Source organism: Mixophyes fleayi, chromosome 10 (genome assembly GCF_038048845.1).
Source record: "Mixophyes fleayi isolate aMixFle1 chromosome 10, aMixFle1.hap1, whole genome shotgun sequence".
NCBI classification, from domain to species: domain Eukaryota; kingdom Metazoa; phylum Chordata; class Amphibia; order Anura; family Limnodynastidae; genus Mixophyes; species Mixophyes fleayi.
In genome coordinates, this window is record NC_134411.1 from 27,920,499 (window position 1) to 27,943,950 (window position 23,452).

The 23,452-nt window shown below is 40.3% G+C and overlaps 1 protein-coding gene across 12 annotated transcripts in view; it reads left to right on the top strand.

The window, feature by feature from the left end:
• SHANK2 (SH3 and multiple ankyrin repeat domains 2) overlaps positions 1 to 23,452 on the top strand; it is a 359,718-nt gene that overhangs the window by 245,731 nt on the left and 90,535 nt on the right. For 11 of the 12 annotated variants that reach the window (XM_075188258.1, XM_075188267.1, XM_075188257.1 and 8 more), the window contains 2 exons: positions 13,919 to 14,001; positions 17,049 to 17,173. In XM_075188258.1, coding sequence (XP_075044359.1) covers positions 13,919 to 14,001; positions 17,049 to 17,173 — 208 coding nt within the window. Of the gene's footprint in view, positions 1 to 13,270; positions 14,002 to 17,048; positions 17,174 to 23,452 lie in introns of those variants that run through there. The other variant, XM_075188269.1, reaches the window with a different exon arrangement.

Consider the following 23,452-nt stretch of genomic DNA (forward strand, 5'->3'; position numbering starts at 1 on the left):
CATTCCTGATTGATCGTTGCATATTACTGCTTTGCTTCTTTCTACTGACCTGCAGTTTTTCTTGGGGCTCCTCCGTTTCCTTTACTTGCGGCCTCTTATTGGTCCCAGCAGTCACACACCCCATTGTCTGTACAGTAAAGGCTGGCTGCTGAGCTACAGAAGAGCCCTGGGAAAATGTGTGCAGTTCCGAGGACTCCGCTAAGGGAAAGCTGCGCTACTGTGATGTAATATTCATTATGAGTGCAAGTTGCTGGTATGTACTATACAGCGCCCGCCGATCCTGCTGGTAATTAGCTGTAGTGACAGTGTATAGTAGTGGGGGGGCTGTTGTCCAGCTGTTTGCCCTTGTGACCATGAGATATTTTAATGCTTGAAGTTATACTAGTAGCATTGCTAAAGATCCACTTATGTAACTGACCCTTGCCCCTGTACTAAATTCTGCCTTGTCTTTGCACCCCAAACCTTCACTTCTGAGAACACTTCTAAAATTAAATAACACATATAATGCTTATCGTATGCACAGGTATTTTCCTATGATGGTGGTCACTCTCCGTTATATGCCACTCTATGCATCTTTTAACCACTTTGTGTCTTATCTACTCCATCTCTTACATCTCTCGTTTTGTGTGTACCCCTTACATTGCTTTATATATGACCCGTCTTTTCCTCCCTATATCTTCCCCACTGTCTCTCCCACGTGCTCACTGCCCCCTCGCTTCATGTCGGTCCTTTTTGACTGTTCTATGTCTGAGATATCGGGCCTGATTCATTAAGGATCTTAACTTAAGAAACTTCTTATTTCAGTCTCCCGGACAAAACCATGTCACAATGCAAGGGGTGCAAGTTAGTATTCTGTTTTGCACATAAGTTAAATACTGTCTTGTTTTTTCATGTAACACACAAATATCAACTTTAAATTTTAGTGTACAAATAAGCTATCAAGTATTTGTGTGCTACATGAAAAAACAGTCAGTATTTAACTTATGTGCAAAACAGAATACTAATTTGACACCCCTTGCATTGTAACATGGTTTTGTCCAGGAGACTGAAATAAGAGGTTTCTTAAGTTAAGATCCTTAATGAATCAGGCCCATCGTGCTCTACCTTCCACAAATGGGAACACACCAATCATTTTATCCGTAGTTACAATACAGTCCGGTGATGACATGGTTTTACAATGAAAATCACATACATTCATCCATCTGCACTAAAACCCACTTCCAAGTGTGCAGAAGTCCTTACTACAGACAAGTAATTGGGCAGCAAGATGTTGGTGTTCTTGATTAACTAGTCAGAAGCCTAAATTGGCTTTACTTTTAGTCCTCTTTAAAATATGACTTTTCCAACACAATTCAGCAAACGTTTTGATATATTTTCCAGCAGACGGGATAGATCCTCATCTGCATGTATTTATGGGCGGGTGCATTGTCTGTCTTATTGAGCACGTTCGAGTCTGCTGCCCTTTGACTTATAACATTTTGTTTTGTGATTTGTTACGGTGCGTGGACTAGTGGCATCATTATGTTGCTCCTCTCAACCATACACGACTTGTTAGAGACACACGTGCTGGAGAGAGGGGAGCGTACATATCTGGATGTGTATTCAGAGGGGTTTGCTGTGGAAGAGGATGTGCCCCTTGATTCGATTGATGCAGTAATTAGGAAGGCATATGCCGGGTATCACACAAGTCTAAAGAATCTGCGCTTTTCAGTGTAGAATGCTTGAAAGCTCTGTGCACTGGTACATGCTGTGTGATAGAGAATTTACACCTGACCTAGATTTATATGTCATATTACACCCTCACCACATGTATCCTGATTTATATCACTGACACTAACAATACATACACCACTGCGTGTTACTTAATTAGCATCCCTGGAAGATATACTAAAACTGTAGGTCAAATTCTCTACTGGCTTTGTCAAGGAATTCATCTCCATTCTAACTCTCACTTCACAACCTAATGTCCACCTTCAATGATAGCATAAAAGTATACACTCAATACTACTATATCCTTTATTTCACACTACTGATAGTGTCACTGCATTATACCCTCTATTGTGACCATTATTTCACACTACGGACACTGTCACTGCATTATACACTCTACTATATCCTTTATTTCACACTACTGACCCTCACTGCATTCTACCCTCTTCTGTGTCAACTATTTCACACTATGGGCACTGTGACTGCATAATATAGATCTGTGTCCGTGCAGTATGATAAGACAGTATCCATCAGTCAGCACTGTATGATAAGATAGCATATATTTGTGTAAAGTATGATAAGACATTAGAGATATGTGGACCTCATTTGGAAGCTCAGCACAAACCCCCTTGATAGTCCACCCAGCACAAATAAAGGTGCACACTTGCTCTCAGCTTTTGTGACGTGCAACAGTTTGAGGTGCACTGTGTAAACTCCATTCCATTTCGCTCATGTGCAAAATAAGCCAACTCCTTCCACACAGTGTTCCAGTTATTGTACCGGATGTTTCACCCAATTCAGTGGAATTGTCCGCTCGCTGAATCTGTGGACTTTGGGGAGCAGGAATGTTGTACTGGAAACTTTTTTTTTACCTAACCTATTGAAAGGACATGTGGTTGTACCTCAGGCACCAGAATGTCCTTACAGTCGATGGCTACCCAGTGGATGCTGGACATGTAGATCCACCAAAAGCAAAAACAAATCTTTTTAAATGAAGTTTAATTGTATACAATACTTTATTGGTCACCAATATATTACAAAATAAAAAGTCTTCTATTTCCTTTCTCCATCGTAAGATAATGGGACATTCTACCATGTTTGTTGTCCAATGTGAGAAAAAAAATCTCCTTAAACACAGCTGAAATTGGCTTACATAACCAAGGAACATACATGGTAGGCAACATAACTGCAGACATGAGGAGGGTAGATGGTAAGGAGGAGGGTAGATGGTAATTTTGGACATGTTGAGCTGTAGGTAATGTTGAAGCATCCGTGGTGTTGTCAGAGAGACATTTGGTCACATCTGAGTACAGTAGCGGAGAGGTCAGGGGTGAAGAGCTTTATATGGGAGGTCTCAGCGTAGAGATGATACTGGAGGTCAAATGAGCAAATTAGTTTGTCAAGAGGAGAGTTTTACAGTGAGAAACTCAGGGCCGAGAATAGAGGCTTGTGGGATACCATCAGATAGTGGGGGTGGAGGGGTAGATGTGCCAGAGGTAGAGACACTGAATTAGCGGTTTGACAGATAGGCGTAAACCAGGAAAGGACTGTGTCACAATGGCCAATGAAGTGATTGATGTGCAGTAGAAGAGAGTGCGCTGTCAAAAGCAGCAGAGATGTCCAGAAGGATGAACATGGAGAATTAACTCTCAGACTTTACTGTAAGTACACAGTGAGGTAGGCGGATGTACACAAGGCAATCAAGTGATCTGGAGAGGAGAGAAATAGGGCGGTAGTTTGAGGGAGAGGCTTTGTCGAGAGATGGTTTCTTTAGGATTGGTGAGCACATGGAGGATGGAAATGTGCCAGTAGAGAGAGACAGATTGAATAGGTGAGCTAGAGGCGGGCATGCAGTGGGGTAGAGGGTTATGTTAATAAATTAGGCATTTGGAAGGGTGGGTGCAGGTATCTTTTACAGAGCCCATAAACATTACTGTTTGTTACTCTTTCATTGTGCATGTTTGTGTTATGATTGGCTATCGGTTGGTTTAGCCCTGCCCCCTCAAAGTAGCTTACACACAGACATACAAATATAAGCAAGCAATAGGTAATCATAATCTCCTGAAGTGTGCCAGGTAAATAGTAAGAATGCACAATGAGGCAATAGGGAATGGATGATCAGATTAAACTAGAGTCTTCCAGTAAATAATATTATGTTGTTTGTTCAAAAATATTTACTACTTAGGTGACATGTTTCTCTTATTTCAGAAACAGATTTGTGTAAATGCGTTGGGAGATTGTAGTGACTCAATATGCTTGGAAGGAGTCTTCTTTTTCACGTTACAATTTTTAAGTACACAATTATATTAGTTATTGCTTTGATCATAGGTGAAAATTCTGCATGGTCTTTACATATGTTTTTCAGCAGATTATGGTGAAAAGTAACCATTGCGGGGAAAAATAGTGATGTTTGCACAATTAACAATTTTAATACTATGGTCATTCTAGAGATTAAGAAATTCACATTTCCTTTATATTTAGAAATGCAGTATTCACCAAGTAAGAGTTTTGTTGTTATACAACATTGTACCTTGTATTGCTTGTATTGTACAATCAAAGAATAAACTGTGTATCACATATCTGCTTTATAAGGTGTTTTCGAAAAGTCTACTAATCTCTTGAGAGCGCTGCTGAATATTGGCTAGATTGAGCAACAGCTAGATTGATCCATATTGATAGAATTTTCCTAGAACCAGGAGAATCCCAAATAATAATAAAATAAAACAATTTGACCCATACATTTGGTTTCTAAGGGAACGCCACAAATCATTCCTTTTAGCAATGCCGTTCCTGACCATTATAATATATATTTGTGGCACTGCATTATTTGTTGCTGTATACTATGCCCAAATTCTGTACAACAGCTATTAAACGTATCCACCCCCACCCATTTTTCACATTTTATTACAATCTTACAGTGGAATCAAAATGGATTTATTTGAAAATTCTTACCATTGGTCAACACAAAATACTATGAAGTCATAGGGCTAGATTTACTAAGCTACGGGTTTGAAAAAGTGGGGATGTTGCCTATAACAACCAATCAGATTCTAGCTGTCATTTTGTAGAAGGTACTAAATTAATGAAAGCTAGAATCTGATTGGTTGCTATAGGCAACATCCCTACTTTTTCAAACCCGCAGCTTAGTAAATCTAGCCCATAGTATTCAAAATCATTCCCTAGATTCTCAATGGGATTAAGGCAATGTTTCCCAAACCTGGTGCTCAGGGCCCCCTAACAGTACATGTTTTCATATCTCCTTGCTGGAGCACAGGTGTATTCATTACTGACTGACACAATGAAACAGGTGGTATAATTACAGTCAGCTGACACAGGTCCACAGGCGATACTAATGATATCACCTGTGACCTGGAAGACCTGCACTCCCTGAGGAATGGATTTGGGAAACCCTGGATTCAGGTTTGGGATTTCACCGAGCAACACTAGCTCGTTGTTTTTTGGGGGATTTTATTTTTTTTTTGTCTTTAAGCCAATGTCGCCTCTGCTGTATGCTTGGTGTCATTGTGCCACTGGAATATAAATCTTTTCCCAAACCCTAGATCTCTTGCAGACTGCAGCAGATTTTCCTGCAAGATTTGTCTATATCTTGGTCAATACATTTGTCCCATATTTTTAAAAGTTTTCCAGTTGCTGAAGGAGAGAAGCCTCCCCATAGCATTATTCTCCAGCCACCATGCTTCTTGGTACACAGAGTGTTCTTGGAATAATGTGCAGCATTAGACTTGCGCCAAATTCAGTTCCTCGTTCTGAGGACAAAAAGTAAACTCTTGGATGCATTAGACCATAGAATGTTCTTCCACTTGGTATGAGAGTCTCTAACATGCTTTCTGACAGCTCCCTGGGCAGAATTAAAAGTCCTTTAAATCTTCTTCTATTCTTCCCCCTGAATGGTGTTTCTCTATAAACCTTTTTTGAATTTGCTTTGAATGTTCTATCACCTTCATGATGAAGCATTTGTTTGGAAACGCACTTACTAACTGTGTGACCTCGCACAGACAGGTGTATTCTGTTACAACCAATTGAATTACTTAAACTGTACACAGTTGTGCTCCAGTTTAGCATGTGAAGTATCTGAAGTCCACTGATTTCTGCAGTGTTTAATTAGAATTAGATGAATTCCTGAATAAAGCAGTTTTGATCCCGTAATGTAAGGAAAACAAAATGGGAAAAATGCCACAATACTTTTTAAATACTCTCTATTGTTCTAGTAGTGCTGCAGTGGGACTGTAAATATGTAGGGATGTTTGCTCTGACACTATATATTTTATGGCAGTGATGTTTGTTCTGACACTATATATTTTGCGGCAGTGGTGTTTGCTCTGACAGTATATATTTTGTTGCGGTGGTGTTTGTTCTGACTATATATTTTGTTGCAGTGGTGTTTGTTCTGACACTATATATTTTATGGCAGTGGTGTTTGTCCTGACAGTATATATTTTATGGCAGTGGTGTTTGTTCTGACACTATATATTTTATGGCAGTGGTGTTTGTTCTGACACTATATATTTTATGGCAGTGGTGTTTGTCCTGACACTATATATTTTATGGCAGTGGTGTTCGTTCTGACACTATATATTTTATGGCAGTGGTGTTTGTTCTGACACTATATATTTTATGGCAGTGGTGTTTGTTCTGACACTATATATTTTATGGCAGTGGTGTTTGTTCTGACACTATATATTTTATGGCAGTGGTGTTTGTTTGTTCTGACACTATATATTTTGCGGCAGTGGTGTTTGCTCTGACACTATATATTTTGCGGCAGTGGTGTTTGCTCTGACAGTATATATTTTGTTGCAGTGGTGTTTGTTCTGACAGTATATATTTTGTTGCAGTGGTGTTTGTTCTGACAGTATATATTTTATGGCAGTGGTGTTTGTCCTGACACTATATATTTTGTGGCAGTGGTGTTTGTTCTGACAGTATATATTTTATGGCAGTGGTGTTTGTCCTGACACTATATATTTTGTGGCAGTGGTGTTTGTTCTGACAGTATATATTTTGTGGCAGTGGTGTTTGTTCTGACACTATATATTTTATGGCAGTGGTGTTTGTCCTGACACTATATATTTTATGGCAGTGGTGTTTGTCCTGACACTATATATTTTATGGCAGTGGTGTTTGTCCTGACACTATATATTTTATGGCAGTGGTGTTTGTTCTGACACTATATATTTTATGGCAGTGGTGTTTGTTCTGACACTATATATTTTATGGCAGTGGTGTTTGTCCTGACACTATATATTTTATGGCAGTGGTGTTTGTTCTGACACTATATATTTTATGGCAGTGGTGTTTGTTCTGACACTATATATTTTATGGCAGTGGTGTTCGTTCTGACACTATATATTTTGTGGCAGTGGTGTTTGTTCTGACACTATATATTTTGTGGCAGTGGTGTTTGTTCTGACACTATATATTTTGTGGCAGTGGTGTTTGTTCTGACACTATATATTTTGTGGCAGTGGTGTTGGTCAGACTATATATTTTTGGGGAAAGTAATAGGATCACCTACACTGCTGACCCCAAAAGGAACAGACTTAGGAATTAACTTGCACTCTACACGGAATGCACAATATAAATCTCCCTTTTGTCAAGAAATTGATTTGTTCACCATAAATAATAATTCTTTATTGAAGTAATTTATAATCACACCATCAACTATTGAACACAAAACGCCATTAAAATCTTAACCCAGTGAATAACTCATTGCTATGAATTAATCATATGATTCAATACAGTTGTATTACAATGTATATCAAATATTCTATACATGTGGTAGCATAAAACACTCCACTGACTCTATCCAGATGTAATTCAGTCAATAAAGTGCAGTGTCCTCTATACATGTTTGACTGAGATCCACAATTGCCTATAAGACAAACATTAATAAGGGCAGTCTATGCTCGCGGCTGTGCTGTAAGAGCAGATCATATATAGTCATGGGATCGCTGATGGGTCATGTAGTAAATACGGGCTGTTTGGACAGGCTGTATAGAGTTATATGGCTATAGTATTACAGTGGTTTTGAATCAGAAAGTATATATGGGTTAGACATGAAATAGTTATTGTGTAACATATGGGTCAGGTACTAATACCAGGACTTGATTAAGGAGACTGGTAGACAATGCACCTAATCAGTCACTGCTGGTACTGTTCTTAGTTCGCTCCTTAAAAGATCCTGCTGGCTCCTTAATTCTGTATTATTTGTGGCTGGCAGCGATCTTATAATTTGGAATTCTTTTTGGAGCAGACAGTATATATACTATTGAGACATTGTATATACAATACTTTTAGAATTGTTGTTGATAAAGGCAATGGTATGGATATAATGTGCTGCGTTGTTATAACATTTATTTTGGGTTAGGTAGTATATATATATATATATATATATATATATATGTGCTAATAATTTAGACTAATTACATATGTGGTAGTTCAGTATTCTAAGGTCAGGCGGTATATGTGTGGTATTGTAAGTGCAGGAACTATATATCGGTGTTGCAATGCTGTAGGGTCAGGCACTATATATCCATGTGGTGTTGTTGCTGTAGGGTCAGGAACTATATATGCGTGTAGCAATGCTGTAGGGTCAGGCACTATACATCCATGTGGTATTGTTGTTGTAGGGTCAGGCACGATATATCCATGTGGTGTTGTTGCTGTAGGGTCAGGAACTATATATGCGTGTAGCAATGCTGTAGGGTCAGGCACTATACATCCATGTGGTATTGTTGTTGTAGGGTCAGGCACTATATATCCATGTGGTATTGTTGTTGTAGGGTCAGGCACTATATATCCATGTGGTATTGTTGTTGTAGGGTCAGGCACTATATATCGGTGTGGCGGTGCTGTAGAGCGAGGCACTATATATCCATGTGGTGTTGTTGTAGGGTCAGGCACTATATATCGGTGTGGCGGTGCTGTAGGGTCAGGCACTATATATCCATGTGGTGTTGTTGTAGGGTCAGGCACTATATATCCATGTGGTATTATTGTTGTAGGGTCAGGCACTATATATCCCGCTTGGACTACTGCAACCTTCTCCTTATCGGCCTCCCCCTCTCTAATCTCGCTCCCCTTAGATCTGTACTTAACGTCGCTGCTAGGCTTATTTTCCTCTCTCGCCGTTCCACCTCTGTCTCCCTTATCTCTATTCACACTCCCTCCCGCCCACTGCGATCGTCCAATGATCGTCACCTCTCTTCCCCTCTGATTACCTCCTCTCACGCACGTATCCAAGACTTCTCCCGCGCCGCTCCCCTCCATTGGAACAAGCTCCCCCTGCTCCATCAGAACTTCCCCTAATCTGTCCTCTTTCAAACGAACATTAAAAACCCACCTTTTCCTTAAAGCCTTCCAGTCTCATGCCTAAACTCCCACCGGTCGGCTACCTCTCTTTCTCTTCCCTTCTCCCCCTTCCTCGACTCCGTCTCCGTTTCTCCCGTCTCTCCGTCTCATCCATGTGTCTGTCTGTCTTCCCCTCCCTTTAGATTGTTCGCTCCTTTGAGCAGGGCTCTCCTACCTCCTGTTTCCATCACTTTTAACTGCGCTCTCCAGCTACTCTGCTCACCTCCTCTCGGTCCCTCTGCCCTCTGTCTCCTCTCACTTCTCTCCGTTCCCCTCAGTGACTCTCAACCTGTCATCCGTGCCCACCCTCTTGGGCCATAGTTACCTGCCTATACTCACTTTTCCCCTCCCTCCCTCTCTTTCATGCTGTGCCTGAGCCCCCAGAGTTATAGTGCTTACTGTTACTTGTACTGTGCTGTTTCACCTTGTACTGTGCCATTGTTTGTCCTTGTACGGCGCTACGGATACTTTGTGGCGCCCTATAAATAAAAATTAATAATAATAATCCATGTGGTATTGTTGTTGTAGGGTCAGACACTATATATCGGTGTGGCAATGCTGTAGGGTCAGACACTATATATCCATTTGGTATTGTTGTTGTAGGGTCAGGCACTATATATTGGTGTGGCAATCTTGTAGGGTCAGACACTATATATGCGTGTAGCAATGCTGTAGTGTCAGGCACTATATATCCATGTGGTATTGTTGTTGTAGGGTCAGGCACTATATATCCATGTAGTATTGTTGTTGTAGGGTCAGGCACTATATATCGGTGTGGTGGTGTTGCTTTAGGGTCAGGAATTATATATGTGTGTGGCAATGCCGTAGGGTCAGGCACTATATATCCATGTGGTATTGTTGTAGGGTCAGGCACGATATATCCATGTGGTATTGTTGTTGTAGGGTCAGGCACGATATATCCATGTGGTATTGTTGTTGTAGGGTCAGGCACTATATATCCATGTAGTATTGTTGTTGTAGGGTCAGGCACTATATATCGGTGTGGTGGTGTTGCTTTAGGGTCAGGAATTATATATGTGTGTGGCAATGCCGTAGGGTCAGGCACTATATATCCATGTGGTATTGTTGTAGGGTCAGGCACGATATATCCATGTGGTATTGTTGTTGTAGGGTCAGGCACGATATATCCATGTGGTATTGTTGTTGTAGGGTCAGGCACTATATATCCATGTGGTATTGTTGTTGTAGGATCAGGCACTATATATCCATGTGGTATTGTTGTTGTAGGGTCAGGCACTATATATCCATGTGGTATTGTTTTTGTAGGGTCAGGCACTATATATCCATGTGGTATTATTGTTGTAGGGTCAGGAACTATATATTGGTGTGGCAATGCTGTAGGGTCAGACACTATATATCCATGTGGTATTGTTGTTGTAGGGTCAGGCACTATATATGCGTGTGGTGGTGCTGTAGGGTCAGGCACTATATATCCATGTGGCATTGTTGTTGTAGGGTCAGACACTATATATCAGTGTGGCGGTGCTGTAGGGTCAGGCACTATATATCCATGTGGTATTGTTGTTGTAGGGTCAGGCACTATATATGTGTGTGGCAATGCCGTAGGGTCAGGCACTATATATCCATGTGGCATTGTTGTTGTAGGGTCAGACACTATATATCGGTGTGGCGGTGCTGTAGGGTCAGGCACTATATATCCATGTGGTATTGTTGTTGTAGGGTCAGGCACTATATATGCCTGTGGCGGTGTTGTAGGGTCAGGCACTATATATCCATGTGGTATTGTTGTTGTAGGGTCAGGCACTATATATGCGTGTGGCAATGCTGTAGGGTCAGGCACTATATACCCATGTGGTATTGTTGTTGTAGGGTCAGGCACTATATATCCATGTAGTATTGTTGTTGGTAGGGTCAGGCACTATATATCGGTGTGGTGGTGTTGCTTTAGGGTCAGGAATTATATATGTGTGTGGCAATGCCGTAGGGTCAGGCACTATATATCCATGTGGTATTGTTGTTGTAGGGTCAGGCACAATATATCCATGTGGTATTGTTGTTGTAGGGTCAGGCACTATATATCCATGTGGTATTGTTGTTGTAGGATCAGGCACTATATATCCATGTGGTATTGTTGTTGTAGGGTCAGGCACTATATATCCATGTGGTATTGTTGTTGTAGGGTCAGGCACTATATATACATGTGGTATTGTTTTTGTAGGGTCAGGCACTATATATCCATGTGGTATTATTGTTGTAGGGTCAGGAACTATATATTGGTGTGGCAATGCTGTAGGGTCAGACACTATATATCCATGTGGTATTGTTGTTGTAGGGTCAGGCACTATATATGCGTGTGGTGGTGCTGTAGGGTCAGGCACTATATATCCATGTGGCATTGTTGTTGTAGGGTCAGACACTATATATCGGTGTGGCGGTGCTGTAGGGTCAGGTACTATATCTCCATGTGGTATTGTTGTTGTAGGGTCAGGCACTATATATGTGTGTGGCAATGCCGTAGGGTCAGGCACTATATATCCATGTGGCATTGTTGTTGTAGGGTCAGACACTATATATCGGTGTGGCGGTGCTGTAGGGTCAAGCACTATATATCCATGTGGTATTGTTGTTGTAGGGTAAGGCACTATATATGCCTGTGGCGGTGTTGTAGGGTCAGGCACTATATATGCGTGTGGCAATGCTGTAGGGTCAGGCACTATATATCCATGTGGTATTGTTGTTGTAGGGTCAGGCACTATATATGCCTGTGGCAATGCTGTAGGGTCAGGCACTATATATCCATGTGGTATTGTTGTTGTAGGGTCAGGCACTATATATCCATGTGGTATTGTTGTAGGGTCAGGCACTAAATATCCATGTGGTATTGTTGTAGGGTCAGGCACTATATATCCATGTGGTATTGTTGTTGTAGGGTCAGGCACTATATATCCATGTGGTATTGTTGTTGTAGGGTCAGGCACTATATATCCATGTGATATTGTTGTTGTAGGGTCAGGCACTAAATATCCATGTGGTATTGTTGTAGGGTCAGGCACTATATATCCATGTGGTATTGTTGTTTGTAGGGTCAGGCACTAAATATCCATGTGGTATTGTTGTTGTAGGGTCAGGCACTATATATCCATGTGGTATTGTTGTTGTAGGGTCAGGCACTATATATACGTGTGACGGTGCTGTAAGGTCAGGCACTATATATCCGTGTGACGGTGCTGTATGATTATACCGTATACATATGGGAAATGTCTATTCAATAAAGCTGGTTATACTGTGAGGTAAAACCATGTATAGTAGGTTTGCAGTAATGTTATATTTATTGTAATGCTCATTTGTTGTCTTTGTAAACGTTATACACCTAGAAAAGAAATGATATTGCTGCCAGTGATCCAGCAGCATAGGGGTTAATACCAAAGCTTGGGGAAAGTCAGGGAGAGCTCATCTGTATTCATGTTGGCAGGCTCCATGCGGGATCTCTTGCAGCAATTCCTGTCATCACAAGGTCCCCTGTTTGTCCCAATGGCGTCACTGTTCCCTGACTCTGTACTATTTAGGCGGCTTGTGGACATGTCACTGCTTGTGGCGACGTTTCCAAATGTGTCTAACAACTTGGCTGTCAGCATCACCTTCTTAAATGAGAAGGGTCAAATGAGGTAAAGGGAGAAAATCTACTTCAGCACCAACCTGGGGCAGTGCAAGAATTTCCCCGATTCTTCCTGCATTTACTATACTAATACTTTCTAGCTGTAAATGTGTCCCTGAGATTGTTTCCTGCAGAGATTTGTGGTGATAATCACTTCTCCTTACCAGGAAAGGATGCTGGAGGGGACTATGGCTATCAAGCCAGTTTCAGTCCAACTTATTTATCATTTGTAAGAGAACAAACACACTACCAGTTAAACACATTTGTTTCTAGAAACCTGCAGGACGTAGCAGAGCGTTCTGCCTCTGTCCCCCCTTGTACCTGAGGGGTTAATTCTGGTGCAAGATTGCTTTAAAGACAGCTGTCACCATGTAGGTATATTCTCAGCAATGTCAGGTTCATGCAAGTACAGTGATAAACAGACATTTAGATTGTTAGCTATTAACGTAGCCTGTCCCCTGCATCCTTCTGAGCATAGAGACTGCCCTGATACTATTTGGATGATGCAGTTTTCTTAATGCCGTGGAAATTTGCACTGGATGACGCGGAGCTACACGTTGCTAGCATTCTAGGCAGTCACATGATCATGTGGGATCCTTGCAGCCTGCAACATTTAATAAGACTGCAAATGGAGTTTTGATGCAAGCCTCTCCTGTGACTTCATATGTGCCTTTTAGCTGGCTCGGACAGAGAGCAGACACAAAACCAAGCCGTTTCATGATGCCACCTGATTCGTCTTCTGTTTGGCTGTCTGTTGTTTTCTGGGAGAAGACCCTGGTGGATCTATAGCTGGGAGAGTTTATTAAGGGAACGTTTATTGAGTTCACTTCTTGGTGGTAGTTCTGTCTAGCACACAGCTGACATGATAACACGCTCCCTCAGCTATTTGTACATAGCAAGGATCAGCATGCTGGTTTCCTACCTCCGTCTGCTGCAGCCTCTCCTCCCCTCACCTCTCTTGCATTATACCATGTAGTGCTGGTCCTGCTGCGTATTTTTTTCTTTTCCCTTTTTTTTTTTCTTTTTCTTTTTATGTTTCGCATATTCTTCACTGATTTTTATGTCATGCCTGGCACCTGCTATGCTGTCTGATTAATTGGTTGTGACGATGATGATGAACATGCGTTCTCGAAGAGCAACTGCAGCCGTAATGATGAGAGGATGTAATAATAGTCGTTATGCTCGAAATTCTCCCTACAGTGACTGCATTATTGAAGAGAAGACTGTGGTTCTGCAGAAAAAAGACAATGAAGGCTTCGGATTTGTACTCAGAGGGGCAAAAGGTAGGACCTGTAGATGCCACTGTCAGGTAATGTGTGTGTGCTGTTATGTGTGTGTGCCAGGGTGGGTGTTTTTGGTTGTTTTTTTTTTTTTTCTGTTCCATGTCTGAAATTAAACAGGAATTAATCCTGGTACTCCCAGTTGCTAGACAACAGAGTGCTCCCTTGCTCTCACCGCTCTCTGGAATTGTACGTAATGCTCACATTCTGAATGCCAAGTCACCCTGCACAGCTGAATAACACAAGACGAACATGCAAACTTTTACAGGCATCAGCCCTCACCATTAAACATCAAAGGAGGCTGGCGGTAGATTGCATCGCTATCTGCCTCAGGCAGCGCTGTCATCCAAAGGGTTAAAGTAACAAGCAGACGTAGCTTGTTTGACATACAAATAAATGCATGTCCTGGTATTTCCACTGACAATGGCATACATAGGGCTGATTTTTATAGATCATCCTAAAGTTAAAGGAGCCAGATGACGCAAGAAGATTCATTTTAGCTTCTATGATTGAGTATTAGTTGTAATGTTTTTTTTTTTGGCAGGTTGCCCCTTAGTTTTTATATATTGTGTGATCCTATCACTGCATTGCACATTATTAAACAAGATGTTACCATCACAGCTGGCCTGTGGTTTGACATTTCAGAAAACCCTTTAATCTCCCTTTTTACGGGAAGAAATTAGAACATTTCATGTCGTTATAAACACTAACATTTCAATGATAGTATCCCTGTACCGCTGCTGATTGCCAGGAACCAGCTCTAGAATGCCAGGACTTTGGGATTAGAGAAAGTAGAGATCTAGGCCTGGAACACAACAAACAAATTCTGTTATTTGTAAATTTGCATTTTACTGTAGATTTGACACAACAAATAAAGTTGGAGAATAGAAGCTGTATTCATCACTTCATTCTCAAAAGTCTAATTGAACAGTATATGCCTGCATGGATGTCAACAATTTGTCTTTTAGTTTAAAAGTTATTACACTTGATGATAACTTTGTGGGACCGTGGACGTGTCTGGTGCAGATTTTTGGGTCAGCTGTAATTCAGTCATGTGATCTAGTGCTAATCAGCAGGAATTTGGGTGTTCTGTGCGAGCAGATGTCAGGGAGACGTGTGTACAGGTGTTGCTGATGCGTTCTAGGATATCACAGCAGTGCTCAGAGGGTGGGAGGGGGGGAATGCTGAATTATTTTTGCCATTTCTAGAACAAATGAATTGATCCCCTGGCCCAGCAACTGGAATTCCTCCGGGTGTTTACACCTTTATGTTTGCAGCTGGTCGCTGTTTACCGCTTATAAAGCATTCAGTGGGCCAATCTGTGTCAGAAAGTAAATAGGGTAACGCTAAGCGAGGAGATGGCAAGGTTGATTGAGTCCTGGCGTGACGTAAAGCTGTTATTTTAGTGTTTTTCCTTTGCTTCCCCTTTATATTGCCAACTTTGCTCATCACCAGGTATATTCTCTGCACAAAGCGTATGAATATATATTAATACCGTTATATGTCAGTTTTGGCCTACGTACTAAGCTGGTGGTATAAAGAGGAACCGCGTAATGTAGTAAAGCTCTGTTTGGTTTGTGAGTTGTAAAGGTACAGTGTACATATAGTTTTATTAGAAATAAAATACCCCTATGGCCTACTAATATTTCTGAGATTGCAGCCTATCCATTCACTAGTGGCACTGAGGTACTTTGAATATTGGTCCAGCCCACAAAATGGCTGATCTACTATAAATATCAGTGTGTTATGTAAGCCATTATGTCGGTCAGTGTTTGAGTAATGAGGGAGATTTGTGTGTAATAGAAGGGGTCTGTGTGTTGGAGTGGTCCTCTGTCATTACCATTGCACTTTTTTACTGATTTAAAATCCTACAACAAATCAAATGTCAGCGTTTTCCTTTCATGGTTTATTACCACGCCCACTATATAGGGTTGCTCTCTGAGGTAAAAACAAAATGGCGGCTTCTCATACTTCACACAAACTTTCATAAAGGTTTATGTCATGGTGTACACAGTTTTGTTTATGTGAGGATAAAATTACTGTGTATATATAATTCTGACTAATGTGCCAGATTGCTACTAATGTAATTGGTACTTTGCTATTGAATACTGGCTGGGTAATAGAGCAGACATTGTGGTGGTTATGACTTTATGATGGTGTGTAGAGGGTCTCATTGAAATTTTGCTATGGCACTCTAGTCCATCCCGTGTTTTCCGGGGTTCTTCCATAACTTGGAGGCCCATACCTAAAATATGCTACATTACATTAAAACCCATCCCCTGTGTTTCCCTACGCTGCACCTGACACACCTATGCTTAGCCATGCTCCTATATATACATTCTGTAGGTTATCATGTCTGCATGTATGACATTATAGGCTCCATTGAGAGTTGGACGTAGGTCATTTTTTGGCGTAATGTATGGATTTCCATACTGCAAATACTTATCAAAAATATGTCTGTATCTAGATTTTTGTGTAAGCGGGCATGGGTAAGCTGTGCACAGTAAGGGTGTGTTTACTTAAGTGTATTTAGATGTGGACGCATCCCTAGATACCTCTTGAAGATACTAGAGAGCTGGTTCAATGATACGTGGTGATCGCCAGCTCTATCTTATTCACTTCTGATTGGCTGCTTGCATATTAAACTCTCCAGCTGACAGTGTTTGAAGTCATTATCATCAGGACTATATTACACAAATGGGTGTGCGGGTGTTTTATTTAACCACATGTTATATGGTAAATGCTGTTGCTGGAAATAACAGTCTCAGTTTGCCACATTGCCTGTCTCTTTTCCATACATTTGAAAAATGACTCCCATGTCCCCTGGAGAGCATAGGTCAGCGTTTGCTATACATATATACCTAAAAGTCTCACATGGGACATTTTATTTTACAATGATTGTTAACACTGTTAGAAATTCAATTATTAGCCTACTTACTCTTCTCTGGGTCTTCAAAAGTGATTAACTCAAACTCCATGCTTGTTCCATGTGCATCCATCAATGGAATCTTGACGCTCACATTGTTGTGTTCTGTTTTTCTATCCTGAAGCGGATACGCCTATTGAGGAGTTTAACCCAACGCCGGCGTTTCCTGCTTTACAATACCTGGAATCGGTGGATGAGGATGGGGTAGCATGGCAGGCTGGCCTGAGAACCGGAGACTTCCTTATAGAGGTAGGACATATGGAGTTACTTCTGCCATGTTTACTATATTGTAGACATCTATGTAACCTTTGCATTTTATACTCTATAGAGCTTTATAGATTTTGCTGTGGAAAGGTTAAAATGCCACAAGAGAGAGATATATCTATTGTATGTGGTTTGCTACATTAGAAAGACCTACTGAGTTCTGATGCCTCATACAAACTCTTCTGATATTTTCAATTTGCAGGTTGTGCCAGATTTGAAATGATTTATACACTAGAATGTGTATTGTGTCGAAATATCTGTTTATTGTTGAATATCTAGGTATAAGCCATCGATAGCTGCGATATGATTTGCTGGAGGACAATGTCTTAAGTTTGCTTGTTTGACAATAAACTTTACGTTGTTGCACATTCTCTAGAGTTGTGTAGGATTTTTTGTGGAGATCAGGAAACATCATGAATAGTAAAGGTGTAAATATACCGACAAAGTGTAAATATACCAATGTACAGTCGCTCAAAAGCAGCTAATCCGGTTATTGGCGCTGATGGATTTTTGTAGAGTTTCGTTGTGTTTGTAAATAATCCCCAATGTGTCTTCAAGGAAATTTTATGTTGACGTCCATTTAATTTAAGAAAACAGTGTTGACAGGGGTGTGTAGGCTCTGGATTTTTACATTAAAATGATTAATTGATTGTTTTATTGAATGGGGTTGAGGCAGACAAGTGTTTTATGAAGCAAAATTCTCTTGGATATTCTTTCCTCTGATCTGAAGAAAGGTAATAAATATATTGTTGTTTTTCACAACTTTTTTTTTTTTTATAAAAAGGTGAACATTTAATTGAAAGAGTGGTCATCTGATTTGTCTTTGCTCTATGTAACCACATGAATGCCTCATACAATGAATAGAGGTGGACGGGCTATGTCTGATGTCACACTGACGTCATAGGATCTGAGGAAAGGTCACAGACTCTGCTGTCAGAATATGAAATGACTACAGATGATCAGTAACTTACTGCTCCGAGCACTGTAGCTATCAGGGCTATTATTACAAAGTTATAGTTGCAACTACTTTACCCACGTTTAAGTGATGGGGGGGAGCATATAAGTGTGGTCTGCAGAACAGTAATCATCATCATCATCATCAGGGATTTATATAGCGCCACTAATTCCGCAGCGCTGTACAGAGAACTCATTCACATCAGTCCCTGCCCCATTGGAGCTTTCAGTGTAACTTCCCTAACATAGACACACAGAGAGAGAGAGACAGACTAGGGTCAATTTGATAGCAGCCAATTAACCTACCAGTATGTTTTTGGAGTGTGGGAGGAAACCGGAGCACCCGGAGGAAACTCACGCAAACACAGGGGTCTTCTATGCCCTTAACACGGACAATAAGCAAAAGAGTCATTTTGTTCCTCTCCATGACTTCAATGGAATTTTGGATACATATATGGAAGCCAGAATCTGTCTTTTGTTTTGTTTTTGAAAAGTAATATCCCAGATTTACTTCCATAAACAACTCTTAATTTTATCAATGAAGCTGTACTCTCAAATTAACTAGAGAAGTCTCTGCTTTTACTAAGAACGATGCTGGCAGTAGAGTATACTGTATGTGAAGAGAAAAAAAATCTCAAAGATTATATGTATATAATATATATATAAATAAATCTCTCTCTATGCAGTGTGTGTATGTATGTTTGTATATACCGGATATGGACAGATATATTGTGTGTATGTACTGTGAAAAGAGCTCCCAAATATTGTGAGTGCTGATTGATTTGTTGATACATTGTGGCAGATGAGCTGAATATTTGTTTTATTAGACATAAGGTAAAAATGAATATACAGAGATGCAAATAAAGGTAGTATAAGTCTTTAAATTGACTGAACAATTTGATTTCTGGTAAAATTGTGAGTGTGTATGTGTGTATATATATATATATATATATATATATATATATATATATATATATATATATATATATATATATATATATATATATATATATATTATATATATATATATAATATATATATATATATAATTAAGTTATCAAGAATTGTAGTCTGTACTGATATAGATGAGTTACAGGATGCACCCAAAATTCAGTAAGCATCGGTTTTGATCTTTTTAGAGTATCTGCATTTTAATTATTCTTAATTAAGCTTGCTTGACAATAAATCAATTCGGCTCTTCATGGGTTAACCCTCTGTGTTTGCTATTTTGTTTCCGTTTGGTGTATCCTAAGTAATTTCCAAATAACAGCCCCCCATTAATAGACAGCCTACATAGAAATATGCAGAATATAAGTCTTCAGCAGAAATGTGAACGAAGGGTTACAGCTCTGGTGTACAGCAGAGATTCCTTCCACCAGCATCCAATTAGTGAGTGATTTAATGGCTATGAAGAAAATGGGCAGACTAGATGGGCCATGTGGTTCTACATCACCCAGTTCTCTGATGCAATTAACTCCTTCAAGCTTTTCAATATGGCTGCCCTTCTGGAGGAAGTGCGGGTCTTAGGTTGCCATGGAGACAGGAGCAGTAATGCTGGGCCTGAATTTAGTTTTCCGATGCTTAGATAAGGATGTAGGTGATCTGCTGCACAACAAATAGAAATGAAGGTTAAGAGATGTTTGGCATTTTGCTGTCTGCTCACGGGGAGAAGTCCCCTGCAGAGCTTGTGATGCACATTTGGTCTTCTCTCTGGCTGTATCATGGTAAATCTTTAAGGTTCGGTGAATAATGGGTGGTGTGTACTTTATACACTGTTTTTCAAAATTTATGACACATTTCTTTGCTTGCAAACTGATGTTGCTGTTTTGTTGTTAATATTTCATTTTATACAGTTTATGTTTATGTTCTTAGATTTGGTGTACATGTCCTATACACATATTTATTTATTACTACATGGGTATGCAGGGGGCGGTAATTTGCAATTGCAAGGCCCTGTAGTAACATTTAGGGTTGGTTGGCAGATACATGGTTATTTTCTTTGCAGGCACTATTCTAAGAATATGGGGGGACTGGCGCGTGCGTAGTGATATATCGGCATCACAAGGCCGCATTGCTGCCTCAATCCCTGCGACAGCTATGGTTCTCCTGTGTGCACAGTCAGCTAGCCAGTCCTAGAGTCGGTCACAGTTCTTCTGTATGTTGTACATTGGTCACTGTAGGCTGATCTGTTGGATTAGAGACATGATTGGTGCCTTATTGGGAGAAAAAGGTTGGCATGTGGGCCTCTTAACACTTTTGAAGCCTAGGGGGTATATTTACTAAACTGTGGGTTTGAAAAAGTGGAGATGTTGCCAATAGCAACCATTCAGATTCTAGCTGTCATTTTGTGTAATGTACTATATAAATGATAACTATAATCTGACTGGTTGCTATAGGCAACATCTCTACTTTTTCAAACCCGCAGTTTAGTAAATATACCCCCCAGTCTCCAGTAGGCTGGAGATGACCATCTGCTGTGTAGGACCCAGGAACCTCTCATCCATCCATCTCTTGTATCATTAGTGGGAGAGTCACCTCAACTAAGTCACCTTCTGATTGACCGTGATCATTCCCCTTAGGATAGTTATAATACATATATGGTCATAACCTTTATTATATATTGAATTTTGTTTTGCATTATTATTAACTCAAGATCTCTGGGTGGGATCATCGTATTTTTATTAGGCATTAGGGTACATATTGAAACCAGATTCTTATACATTTAAAGACATCCTTTATTGTAAGTAGCTAGTACAGTTGTATCGTATAGAGACCTAAGTGTAGACCCGTACATATAGAGGACCTGATTCATCTATGGACCTATGCATGCCTTGTCTTGTGTGACATAGCCCTGCACAGGCTCAGAGAGGGATCTTACGCCAATGAATATAATTGCATACAATTCATGTCGGAACAAAATGACACTTACGACTGCCTATGACTTGAAAGGCCGAACGGGGAGTGAAGGGTCACATGAATGTAAGCAGTGTACAGTCGGTAAGGACGCACTGAGGGCGAGCCAATTCAGATGTGACCGTTTCAAGTGTTGGGTTTCTCTAAAGTATGTGTATTTACTAGTGTCATTTGCATCAGCTAGAGAACAGGTAAAAGACATACTTGCCAACTCTCCCTGAATGTCAGGGAGACTCCCTGAAATAGGGGTGATCTCCCTCACTCCCTGAAGAGTCTGGCATTCTCCCTGATGCTGAGCCAGTACAAGACGTGGTTGGCTTCGCCATCTGTGGCATGATGACACAGTTCAGAAATTGTGTCCTATGTCCGTGTATTGATGCCTATGGAGGTGGCCATTTTCATGGTGACCAAGATTTAATCAAAGACTGACAGGTAAAACAACATGACTTCAGTAATGGAGACAGAAATGTAAAAGACACTTCAGTCTCTAGAGATTCATTAGCTGCTTTTCTTTAACGCATAGTTGCCTACTTTCCCAGAATGTGTGGGAGACTCCCGCATTTCTGGGAGACCTCCCGGGAGAGCAGGGCAACCTCCCGGTTCTCACCCTGCAATAGATAAGTGGCGGGGGGCAGGGCCTAATGACGCAAATATCGTTTCATCTTAGCCACGCCCCCTGCTGTAATTGGTCAAAATTGTGACGTTTAGGGGTGGGACCAAAAGTGATTTGTTAAACTCTGTCCCCGCACGCCCACCTCCCCCGGGATTTCCCTGAAGCCAACGAGGAAAAGTTGTCAAGTATGGTATAAGTGCCTACTGATAGTGATGACTGTCACGGCATCGTCTTTGTATTGCAAACTACACGTATTCGTGCCACTAGATGGCACAGAACATGTGTATACAAGGAAGGTAGATTATATAAATGTATTGTATGTAAAGTTTGCATTAAGAACATCCTGATTTATGTACATTACTGTTTAAACCAAAATAACAGGTTTTATTTTTTGCAAATATTTTTTATTAATGTTTAAAGTATTGAGTGGTTCATTTGTTTTATAAAATAATTTTTATGGCATGCTTTCTGATGGGACATTATATTGCACATATGCATTTATTGTCTACATGCGGCAAGTAACACTTAGCCAGAGGTTGCGGTCTGGTTGCGTCCTGCATGTAACTTGCGTTTAAATCAGACCCAGAGTGGTTTTATGTATGAAAAAGTTTGGTGTTTATTTTGTCTTCAGACTATGGACTCTTGACATTGGCATCAATGTACCGAGGCACCATATACTCCCAGAGATCAGGGAATAGATGTGTTGATTCAATTAATAATTTTATTGGTGAATATCTATTGCCTTATTAATAACTGCAATACACATCTTAAAGTATTGTATGTTTTAAGCCCAGGGGATTTGAATGTGTTGGTCATAACAAATGGTAAATTCTCATTATCCTGTTTTTGCATAGTCACTTTATTGTACCAACTAATAAAGCACCTTATAAAAATCTGTACTAATAAAGTCATTAAAAGGTGTATTAAACATTATTAATGCAAACTACAACCAAGAGTTTCAAAGCGGACTGCAAACTTCTACTGGATCTAAGAGAAGATTAAGAACCTTTGTGTTAAACCCTTTGTAGCAGGATAAGGGATTTGGTATTGAGAGGTGGGAAATACGTAATGCCACCTACTTGTGCCACGTTTAGGACACTTACAGTAGTAATTATCACTTAGCCCTGTACAGTCAGATCTATTCTCACAGTCTAGCAGTCAGGAACATTATGTGGCTGATCTATGACGTTGTCTAATCTCAGTGACTCTACCTGTAAGACATTGTTGAAAGTGTTGGTGATCTAGGGCAGGGATAATTGTTTCACATGATGCTATATTAGCTATCACTCAGTCCTCTCTGGCACCTATATATTTAACACACACTTTTCCTACAGAGGAAATGAGTTTGAGAGAAAATTGGTCATGCCAATTCCACCTCTCCATGGTCTAACCACTTCCCATGCCGTGCCGGTGACCAGTTATCTCACATGTCCCTCATACCCCAATCTGACACTGACTGTATGTGATTGGACAAAGGCAATACAGAGCAATTTGGTGCTCCGCATCATCATACACAAAATAATACACTTTGTCTTTTCATCAACCTCAAAATGGCGGCTCTGACTCCCTCCAGCCTCGTGCAGTTAATAAAATTTCGCATTGAAGGCTCTGGATTCTGCAAATCTCATACACAAGTCTTACCATTATTTTTATATTTACTTTTACAGAAAACTCAGGCTCCACTTCTACATAAATCTTGAGTAACTGCTGTTTGCAATATTTTGATTTGTCTGTTAATTAAGTACCAATACAATTCAATAGATGCAATTTATTAAGCAACATTT